This window comes from Brassica oleracea, chromosome C2, assembly GCF_000695525.1.
Source record: "Brassica oleracea var. oleracea cultivar TO1000 chromosome C2, BOL, whole genome shotgun sequence".
Lineage (NCBI taxonomy): Eukaryota > Viridiplantae > Streptophyta > Magnoliopsida > Brassicales > Brassicaceae > Brassica > Brassica oleracea.
This window is the reverse complement of record NC_027749.1, coordinates 39,414,535-39,425,706: the sequence shown is the minus strand read 5'-3', so window position 1 is coordinate 39,425,706 and position 11,172 is coordinate 39,414,535. Positions and strand designations below refer to the sequence as shown.

Below are 11,172 nucleotides of genomic sequence, written 5' to 3'. Positions count from 1 at the left end.
AGACCAGACGACCCGATTCTCGTCTCAATTTTTCAAAACTCGACGATCCCAACCTCAACATTTTTCAAGACAAGGAAAAACCTGCATGGACAATTTCGATTTACACCGAACTAATTTTCTTTTATTTTCCTAATTCGACTCACCTCGCATCACTCCCTCACCGAACTAGGGGGAGGGCTATTGTTGGTGGTGGGTTTACAACCCCCACTTAGCTCTTTCCAAATCATTGTTGGCCCATTAAGCACAAAGAAGAAGCCTAGCCCAAATTGAATATTGTCACATATTTGCCTATAAATATGAGTTCACCCCTTTGAGAAAAAGGATCTGATATGCCCTAAATAGGGAAGAATCACTTAGCCGGACTTGGATATGAACTCAGACGGTTTGAATGAGAACTGATGGATTGAATGGTGACGCAAGAGGGACGAAAAGTCTCTTGATACTACCAGACTTCAGTTGTTGCTTGATATGACGCACAAGTCCAACAAAAGAAAGGTTTCTAAACGTTGCTTGACACACAAGTCCAACGAAATAGAGAAAGTTTACTTGGAGGAAACTCAACAAGAAACAAGAAGTGTTCTACAGAGAACAAAGGAGATAAAATCAATAAAAGGGGAAAAATAGATTTCTTATTTCGTGGCTCTTAGACCTTATTTATAGGATTACAAGTTGTAGAGATCCAAAGAAGAATGTGCTAAAAACAAGACATTAAAAATAGAAAAAAGACTTGACTAAATAAAGTCTTTGACTGAAACTTGAATTGTCTCTTGATATAACCACGACCTTGACTTGGTGCAGTGAAGAATATACTCCTGAAATGGGCCAATACATGTATCTTTAAGGCCTGGTCGAAATCCATCTTTTTTCCTTTGCCAATTTTTTCGGTTTCTCCATTTGGCTCAAACAAGTCTGTTTTTGAATCTTTTTGAAAACCATCAAGCCCAAATCTTTTTTGGACATTTAGAACATGAATAATCACCTTTGGCATGATTAAATTGGTCGTTGGTTCATCAGAAAGAAGGTTAGCCATTTCCAATTTCTCGGGTGGTCTGAATTCGAGAGAATTGAAGATCACATGATTCCTAAATGGGCATAACTGTCACATATGAACTCTGTTTGATCTGATTCTTCTTCGAGGAGCTCTGTAATTGAGTTGAGAACATTATTCAATTGATTTCATGCGTATAAGCCTCGTGGTTTGGAAGATATGAGTCAAACAATGAACATATATATTTACTGCTTCCCATGATCAAGCCATGCACGTCTGTTTTGCCCGGTGCGCTACCCAAGGGCGCATCATTCCCTCCCTTTTGAAAATGATTTGACCTCAAATCCATTTTACTTCTTTGGAGTTTTAAAGTTGTTTTCCTCAGGTACTTCCAGTTCCATGTTCCAGGAACACAAGTGTTGTGCCGACCTCCTCTGCTTGCTCTCCTTAGGATTTGATCATGATTAACCTATTCTTTCAGAACAACTAGAGAAACCACATCAAATCTGCGAAAGAAATAATCAAAGGGTTTCTCTATCCTTAAGACATAAAAAACAGGATCCAAGCTCTTAAGATAATTATCAAGCACGTGTGAAAACATCAAGCAAGTAAACTGAGTGCCAAATTTTGGTTTACTTGTTTTAAAATCATGCAAAGCTGTGAAACTGTTAGGAAAAGAAAGAGAAAGTCCCAATTTTGAAAATTTCTCAACATGAACAAAATCAAATTGATTCTCTGGTCTAAGCAATTTCGTTTCATGCTCTTTTCCACTCCAAATTTCTTTCAATGCACAGCTCAATGAAAACAACTCATGAAAAGACATAAGCAAAATGTTTTTTAACAAAGTAAAGATCTGTTTTTGCTTAGAAATTCTCGGGTTCAAAACGTTTTCATGATGAGCAGAGACAATCAACTCATGATCCTTACAGTGCTTTTGGCTTTCACAAGGAATTGGCTGTGGATTTTCCCTTGGTTCAATGCTTTCCTCGCAGTCATCATACACCTGGTTGCTACTGAACCGATCATCAAGCTTTCTAGACCGTTGGGAACTTATGTGATCATCACGCCTACAACCATGAACTGCTCCATCCCTTGAGTACATGCATCTTCAAATCTCAGGCTGATGAGCATGGTCAATGCTTTCACTTTTCTGAGGCTCAACCGGTTTGTCCTGGACACTCAAAACAAAAATTAAAATACCAGAATCATATGTCCAAGATATATATTGTTCAAATCAGAAATCGTAGTCTCTTTCCAAAGAACATGTAGCACACGTTTCAGCCTTTGTTCTCTGCGCCTTACTGCATAAAGCCGATACTTTCTTCACCTTTATACGGAAAACCGCTATCAAACAGGTTGCACCAATAGGTATAGCAAGCGAATTGTTCTTGTCCTAGCTCAATGACTTGAGTGTTGAGCAAGTCAAGTGACAGACTTTGATATGAACATTCTCCTCTTCTTGTAGTTTAAACAAACTGCGAGAGGAACAAATTCTAGTTTAAGCAAACGGTTTAAAGAAAGAATTTTAATTATTAACATTACAATGTCTTTGCATCATTTATTGAATCTTCTTAGTTTTATTTATCCTACGGACTGGCTTTGATCTTGGGTTTCCATTTTAAAACGAGAAGAATGATATCTAATTCTAATATATTACATTATGATACGTGAAATTCTACCACATCCATTAAATTTCCAAAATGAATAAAAATAAGCACATATGGGGGACTTTTGTGGATTAAAACTGTTATCAGGAGTTAATTACCAAAATTGGGGAGGATCGCAGGAAAAGGAGTTGACAAGATAAACACGGCTCCTTACAATATGGCAATCATCTCCGCAACCCCCAACATCTGGGGGAAGAGGACATCTAGGTGATGGAATTTGTCGGAATGTGGGAAGACTAGAGGCTCGCCACCAAGAACACACAGATCGAAAATGGATCAGATCGAAAGGGTTGTCAATTTTTAGAGAGATCATGTGGATGATGTCCGGTAACATCTCCGACCAGTCCCACATTTTTCTTCTTCTTTTCCTCTTGCTTGGAAATAGTAAATCAATAAGAATATAAAGATAGTGCTAATTAATACTCTATTAATCTGTTTGACTTTCTCTTTTGTCTTCTCGGGTGAGGAAATGTGTTGACTCTCTTGCTTGCCGTGCCGTTCAAGCTTTTGATATTATGTATAATTATTAACAAGTTCTCATTATTTTCCTTCCAAATCGAATTGAATTTCACATATCATATAGATATAAGTAATTTTACTAATTAAAAATTCAAACATTTTCAAAAAATTTAACAAATTATTTTGACTTATTCATGTTTATGTTCAATTGTACTTGAATTCATCTCCGAATCAAATATTCAATAACTAGTAATGCCAACTTTTGCACATATCACACACCATTAAAACTATCTCTACTGTATTTTACGATATTTACCACTAAAAATATTTTTTTTTATAATAGAGATGAAGTTTACTCTAATTTTTATTTTTTAAATAACATGATAAATTGGATTCCACATCCATAAGAAAAAAGGTGGAAAATGAAATTAAGATTCTACCCATAACAACTTCTTAAATATGATATGTTATATGTTGTTCAAAAAATAGACTAAAACATCTTTACAGGCGCGTGTTAAAAAGTGAGATGTCTCCTTGTTTGTTCCAGAAATCTTAAAACCCGTCTCCAAGGCAAATATATCAATTTGACAGAGTTCATTGGGAGCAGCAGTTGGAGAAGAGAAAAAGAGGTAAAATCGGAGAGTTATGGTTGTGGAGAGTGTTCGCAGAAGCGGAAGAAGCAACTTTAGGATTAAATCGGAGATTGAAAGTTCTAAGCAGTGCAATTATTGGGCAACCATCCAATACGATTGAATAGAATTACAGGGTTGAGCAACAGTGAGGTAAAAGGTTGAACCTAATCTTTAAAAGATGAAGAATCATGCGATGGATTTAAGTGAGAAAGATGAACAAAAATTTTGAGTAATATATTTTATAGTGACAATATAGTATGTTACAATTCTTCTCTTCATCCTCTGCAAATTGTATTTCCTCCTTCGTCTCCTGATTATTCTCCTTCACTATTTTATCAACTCTACGTCTTGTCCTCCAGCACTGTTGCCGCTCATCATTTCTTCACCTCCTCCCATCGTCTATTCTTCTCCTCCAACTCTTATGGTGTTTTTTCATCAACTACGACGACTACTCCATCAAGTCCTCTACTAATCGTATCTCCACCTACAACTCATGGTTCTTCTCCTTCATTACTCTAACAGCTCTAGTTCTAGTCACTGCTTTGCAAATGTACTATTTGTTTTTTCTAATCTATTTGGGGAACGTAAAATTATATTGTAACTTTATATAAACAAACATGTGTTATGTTTTGTTGTTGTATCATTACTATATTTACTGATTCAAATTAAGCATTTACAAATGATAATATATTAGGATTTTATAATTGAAAAGCAACGATTATCAAGGTGATATTGAATATTGTTAACCTAGTAAATAAATACTATAATATTTGGATAAACAATGCATTATAGTTATACAATTCTATTTATCAAAACAGTATAACCTTAACTTAGAAACAATTAATATTGTGATGTTGATAAGGGTCAAGCTTTCCATACTATTTGTTTAATAAATATAGTATAATATAATACGCTAGTTATGCATAACGTTTCAAATGCACAGACACGCACGAGGATGGAGTTCCATGTCTACTTTTGAGCCAAATTAACACGTTTCTACATAAAATCCTTACTATTTCTTCTTTTTTGGTGAAAAATCCTTACTATTTCAATCAATGTAAAAATTTTAAGAAAGTAGCAAAATATCACAATTTATGGGATTCAATCCCAAAACAGAGAAGGATATATCAACTCACTATTGACATCAAGTCATTCATTAGTATCCTTGCCAAAAGGAAGCCTAACAGCTTCTCCCAAGCTGTCATTTCCTAAAGTTGCATTCCAGTGGCGGACCCAGCATAAAACTTTACTAGAGTCAAAGTATACAACATAAATGTGAAAGAAAAAAAATAGGGTCATTGTGGGGAATTGAACCTGAGTTTTGTGGGTTCAACGGTACAGTTTCTCACCAACTCTGTTGTGACTAACCAATGAACAAGGCTTTCAAATCAAATTTATACTCCCTCCGTTTCAGATTATTTGTCGTTTTAGACTTCGGCACACAGATTAAAAAAACATTTAATTTTGTATATTTACTAAATAAAAATATCATTACCAATAGGGAAAATCTCCAAAATAGCATCTTTCTAAGTTTATATCACAAAAATAGCACTCAAAAACTAAAATAACCAAAATAACACCTTTCTAAGTTTATCCTTTGAAAATTTTAATTTTTTTATTTTTCAAAATTTGAAATCTTATCCCTAAAGCCTCATTTCTCAACTCTAAACCCTAAACCCTAAACTCTAAACCCTAAACCCTAAACTCTAAACCCTAAACCCTAAACTCTAAACCCTAAACCCTAAACTCTAAACCCTAAACCCTAAACTCTAAACCCTAAACCCTAAACTCTAAACCCTAAACCCTAAACTCTAAACCCTAAACCCTAAACTCTAAACCCTAAACCCTAAACTCTAAACCCTAAACCCTAAACTCTAAACCCTAAACCCTCAACTCTAAACCCTAAACCCTAAACTCTAAACCCTAAACCCTAAACCCTAAATCCTAAACCCCACCCTTTAACTCTAAACCCTAAGTTTGTGACTTTTGATAAAACATTAAGTGCTATTTTTGTGACTTTTGACCTTGAGTGCTAGTTTGGGAACAAAAACTTGATTTAGTGCTATTTTTGTCTTTTTCTCTTACCAATACACAAAACCAAATTTCAACCAATTAAAAAAAGATCAAAATATAAATCCAATAAATTTTGCATTGAAATTATAAAACAACACTTATTTTGAAACAAAAATTTTATCTACAACAACAAATAATCTTAAACGGAGGGAGTATAATTATACTAGTGTCAACTGACTCCACATTCCCTCAAATGGGTCTGCCCCTGGTTGCATCTATATGTGCTTTCGTAGCTGTGCACCCTTTTATACATTTCAACGAACCTTAAATTCTAGTCTCATGAAAAGATATTGCAAAGGCTAGCTGAAAGAGTGTATATAGGTACCTTGCTTCCAGAAGGTGCGCTCTTTTTAGGAGGGAAAGTCTTTTGATTCCTATTAAGACAGTAAGAGGAAGAAATGTGATCAAACATTTTAGATGTCTACCCTCATGGTTCATGGAGAAGAGCCATGAGTTGTAGCTGATAAAAAGCCCCTGAACTTTCACAACATTTTAGATGTCTACCCTCGATTTTTATCTAACATTCATTTATTAGCTGCTGGCACACGAGAGATTGATTTTAACAATATGTTTCAAGACTGAAGAGACACCTCCAACCTGGTTTCGACATCCTACTTATGTAATCAATGTTTAGCAGAAACTCACTTTTTCAACAATACTGTTATACAATGTTTGAGAAATCAAAACAACACACAACAGTTATTTCACAACGGAAACAAAGCCGGTACGATGTTGTTTTATAGCCGGTCGTTATTCAAACACACAACAGTTCAGACACACGAATAAAAGAGTACGTAAATCATTACATTCAACAATCCAGATGCTTAGTGCAAAGTAAGAGGATCTTGCTGCTCCATCTACTTCTGTGATCTTCGTGATACTTTCAGGGACTCAATACCATAACCCAGTCCTGCAAATATACAGCAGTTTAAAATGCTCAGATGAACCTGAAAACAGTCAAGATTTTGTGCAAGACAACTCAAGGATCACGGACCTGCAAAACAGATAAAATATTATTCAAATATTTTTTGAACATTTCTCATTAAAAAAAAAAAAGAACAAGAGAGGCTATGATAGTCCTTGGTTCTAAATGTTCACTGGAGAGGTTATAAGAGTAGAAAGTTGCAACTTACCGAGTCTTCTGAAGTTTCCTCCAACTTTGGCCATATATGCACTTGCAGTTTCGAATTAGTAGGACTTGAGAGGTCGATTCCTTCAACAACTGTCTCCAGCTTCTCACAATACTTTATGTTCACCTCTTCTAAGCTGCTAGGCATCACAGGGAAAAGCGTTTTGATTTTCGGGCAGCAATCTATGTTTAGCTTCTTAAGACTCTTGATGCTGTCACCCCAGCAGATAGTCTCCAACGATGGAAAGTTTGAAATCGATAATGTCTCCAGTGATCCCAAACTTTCCACATCCACTTCAGAGAAAAGGTTTTGTATATCCCTGCACATCCTTAGCGAGCAATCTTTGACTGATTTGTTCTCGCTAAAAAAAGATTTAAGCCTTGTTGAGTCAATGTCCACAAGTGACACAAGCTCAGCATTGGCTGAGGCTTCCCCTTGTAGGTGGTCTTTAGATTCATGGATCTTCATGACTTCCTTCTGAATTGGAGAATCAAAACGTGATAGTATGGTCTTGTATATATCCTTCTCAATGGGCACATGGCAAAGACGTTCCTTGATAACATCTCCCATATCAGTACTATCACTAGCTGGAGCATCCTTTGGCTGCGTCTCCTCTCCTATTTCTTCAGACGCCTTTTCTGAGGAGCTAGCCTCGTCAGATCTCTTACTTTCAATCTTATCCCTTATTTCGCTCCAATCCTCACCTTCAAAAGGCGTTCCATCTGCCAGAGTAATACGCTTCAGACAACGAATCTCAGTCTTGTTTGGCAACTTTGGTGTCTTCACTTTGGTTCCAGAGAGATTCACTTCACATAGGTAAGACATGTCCTCAAATGATCCCTCAATGGTATGCAACTTTTCACATCCGGAAACATCAATGACCTCGAGGTTTGTGAGTTTTTGGATGTTTGGGAGAACTTCTATGTTGGTGCAACCCTTCATGAGGAGTTTGTTAAGATTTGTCAGCTCCTCGATGGTGGTCGCCAACTCGCTCAGATTAGTTCCCGAGAGATTAAGAGATAAGAGCTCCTTCTTATCTTCAAAGCACACTTCAAGCATTTCCACTAAGCTGGTAGTGCCAGAAAGATCAAGAATTTGCAGACCTGACAAAGGCTTCAAACTAGGCAACCTTCTCAATTTGCGGCAGTCGCGCAACAACAGCCGCCTAACGGAGTGAAGCTTGTCTCCTACGGCGGAGTCTTGGAATATTGGTAGCCGCTCTATCTGGCTCTCGGAGAAGTCAAGGAGCTGAAGCTTTGTGAGATGATAGAAGTTTTTGTTTTTGCTTTTGTTTTTCTTCTCTCCTTTCGTGTTGTCGAAACACGTCTGAAGCCCACGAGCACCAGAAACATCAACGACCTCGAGCTTTACAAGCTCCTGTATGTCTGGCAAATCTTCCAGTAATGGACAGTCTTTGATGATGAGACAGTGGAGTTCTGTGAGTTCAGAAATGCTGGAAGGGGAAGATGTGATCTGCAGTCCAGAGAGGTGAAGACTTTGAAGTTTAGACAATGCCTTGAAGAATCCGTCAGAGATTTTCTTCAAGGAGCTCGCACCAGAAACTTCAAGAGCATGTAGTTCTCGAAGATCCTTAAGCTCCTCAATGTCCGTCAGTAGATCACAGTCCCTGATAACAAGAACCCGGAGTTTGACAAGATTTGTAAAAGCTGTGATAAAAGGTTCCAGTGTGGGTTCGAACAGACCAAGTACTTCGAGATCACTCAACTTCTTGAAATACTTTACAGGAGTTTCACGGCGCAGACGGTCTCCACTAACCAGAACCGTGGAAACCTTGTCTCCTTTCTTTGCTTGCACTGTTTTAATCATATCATCTATCTGAGTGATTTTCCCTATGCCTTTTCTCTTGTCACCACAATAAACTCTAGAGAACCTAAGTCTTGATCTTCCGAAAAGCCCACGGGGTCGAGGATCGATTAAAGTGCTCATGGCCCTCTCTGGTACCACCACATTGTTCTCCTGTATCTTCAGCATTCCGCGGTTTATAAGCTCCATCAAGATTAGATGACCATCCTGGTACGCCTTTTCGACGGACCTAACGGGATCAAAGTAGCCTTCGAGTATCCATTGTGTGATGAGGTCACGGTAGTAAACGCTGCCACAGTGCTCAAAGAAGTCCAAGCTATGCCAAAAGCAATCCAAGATGGCATCCTTCAAAGGAAAATCGAATTCCAACAGCTCATATGCAAGACGCAGGACTGGATTGATAGAAGAATCTGAAGGACGAGCAGCTGAGAGAACCTCTTCTATCTTTTTCTCTATCCTTTGTTTTAGTTCCTTTCCTTCTACTGTATCAATAGTGCTCGGAGTGATCCGCTTTAAGGACTTGGCTAGCACGAAGATTGCAGCTGGCGACTTCTTGATCTTCTCCACCATCTCAGGTATAAATTTCTCATAAGTCTTCCAATCCTTCATAAGAGACTGAAATAGATCCTTCATATTATTAGGCTCATTGATCGACTTAAGCAAAGACTCTGACATATCCGTGGTATGGAACTCATCTCCACTAGGGGGAACGCCTTTCCCATTAGGGTCTAAAACGGTTGCTTTGTTTGGGGCTTGGGGCTCAGGTTTCCCTTCATCACCGCTGTCATGTGGTTTGATTTCCCCACCCGACTCATTATCACTTTTCTCTGACTTGATTCCATCATGTTCGCTGTCACCCTCCTGCTCACTCTTTGCATCCTCTGTGGCACCTTCACCAGCAGCCTTCGAACGCTCCTCCTCTTCTTTTCTTCTTGTAATAAGAATCTTGAGACGATTCTTCTGACCTTGAAGAAACTTTTGTTCACTAAGAAACATCTCACGTTTTAGTTCCTTCATCACCTTGTCCTCACTAGTCTTGTTTCCTTCATCATCAAGAATCAACAGAAGATAAGGAGGTGGGATAGGTTTCTTCTCCCCTTCATCAGGTGTCTTCTCCTTACCGTTAGCAGTCTTATCCTTGGATTTCTCAGCCAATTCTTTTGCTTTTTTCTCCGCCGCCTCTTTCACCTTTTCTATTTCCTCACTTATCATCTTCTTCAAATCAGCCAACACATCTTCCGGCCTCTTCTCTTCCTCCTCATCTTCATCTCTGTCATCCACTTCGGTCTCTTCAAAATCAGAGTACAGACACAACTGGGAAGCTATGTTCTCGTAAAGCGACAAGTCATCATCAAACTTTCTGTTGAGATGCAAGCAGATGGTGAGAAAACAACGGCCGGCATCAGTGGCATGCTTGCCCACCATCTTGGCCAGCCTCGTCTTCCCGATTCCAGCTTCACCAGCTAGCAAAACCCTCTGAGAGCCATCTGTTTCCAGAACTCCCACTATCTCTTTACACAAATTCTCATCCTTCTTCTTTTGACCCAGTTCTGCATACTCCATGTCTGTGATATAAAACTGCATTAGAGCAGAGCTTCGAAATGAACACAAAGATCTCACGTGTTGCTACCCTTTTCAATATCTCTTAACTTAGAACTTTAAAACTTTTTTTTTGAGTTTCTATCTATCCATCACCTTCTCAAATTGATAACAGTAGCAAATCAACCTAGTTCTGAGCTGAGTGAGTCACCTATCAATCAATTCGTGCAGATCTACAGAACCGTGATTTCCTAAGAAATTTTGCAGAATAGAGCATACAGTAGGGAATAGTTACTTGGAGGAGGCTCCCCGATGATCGGAGGAGAGGTTTATTCGCCGATGAGTTTAGTGTTTTCGTAGCCTTGTCGACAAAGTCAAGTCAACCTCTGATCTCTCTCCCTTTTCTTTCGCTCTTAGTCTTCTCTTTTACATCTCTGTTTCTAATCATTTCTAACATACATATTTATTTGTTTATCACTTTGTATCTGTGTTAGAATAAAATATAATTTTTACTGTGTTCTTCTTCTATATCTTTGTATAGATTTACCAATTTGTTTCGTTTGTATCCACTTCCGTTAAACTAAAATTACCATTTATACTAGGATTTGCACAGAGTAAGTTTAAATAAAACATATGGTATTGACGAAGTTAAGTTTTATATATGATCAATTTTTTTTGTATATATGTATACACTGTTTGTTTGTTTGTATAATAATCTACATGTTGAACCGATAACAATTTTAATTAGAATTATGTATCAAAACTTAAAATTAATCATGGATCCGATACATTTTAGTATTTTCAGAATATCAGATTTTACATTTTTTGACAGCATAAGATGAAAAAATATTAAAAAAATA

At 37.6% G+C, this 11,172-nt stretch overlaps 2 protein-coding genes across 3 annotated transcripts; both read right to left on the bottom strand.

Moving 5' to 3' along the window:
• Positions 1-1,749: 1,749 nt before the first annotated feature.
• LOC106324197 (putative F-box/kelch-repeat protein At5g24040) lies at positions 1,750-3,007 on the bottom strand. The gene is made up of 2 exons (XM_013762208.1): positions 2,754-3,007; positions 1,750-2,452 (listed from the first exon to the last, which is right to left on the bottom strand). The coding sequence occupies exons 1-2, from the start codon at positions 3,005-3,007 to the stop codon at positions 2,287-2,289; spliced, it is 420 nt and encodes a 139-aa protein (XP_013617662.1). The 3' UTR covers positions 1,750-2,286.
• A 3,441-nt stretch (positions 3,008-6,448) lies between these two features.
• On the bottom strand, positions 6,449-10,772 carry LOC106326951 (probable disease resistance protein At5g45510). Of its 2 annotated transcripts, none has more exons than XM_013764932.1 (3): positions 10,608-10,772; positions 6,953-10,338; positions 6,449-6,813 (listed from the first exon to the last, which is right to left on the bottom strand). In XM_013764932.1, the coding sequence occupies exons 2-3, from the start codon at positions 10,334-10,336 to the stop codon at positions 6,799-6,801; spliced, it is 3,399 nt and encodes a 1,132-aa protein (XP_013620386.1). In that variant the 5' UTR covers positions 10,337-10,338; positions 10,608-10,772; the 3' UTR covers positions 6,449-6,798. The 2 variants fall into 2 exon arrangements, with proteins under 2 accessions (XP_013620386.1, XP_013620385.1); XM_013764931.1 differs by having other exon boundaries at positions 6,449-6,729.
• Positions 10,773-11,172: the final 400 nt, after the last annotated feature.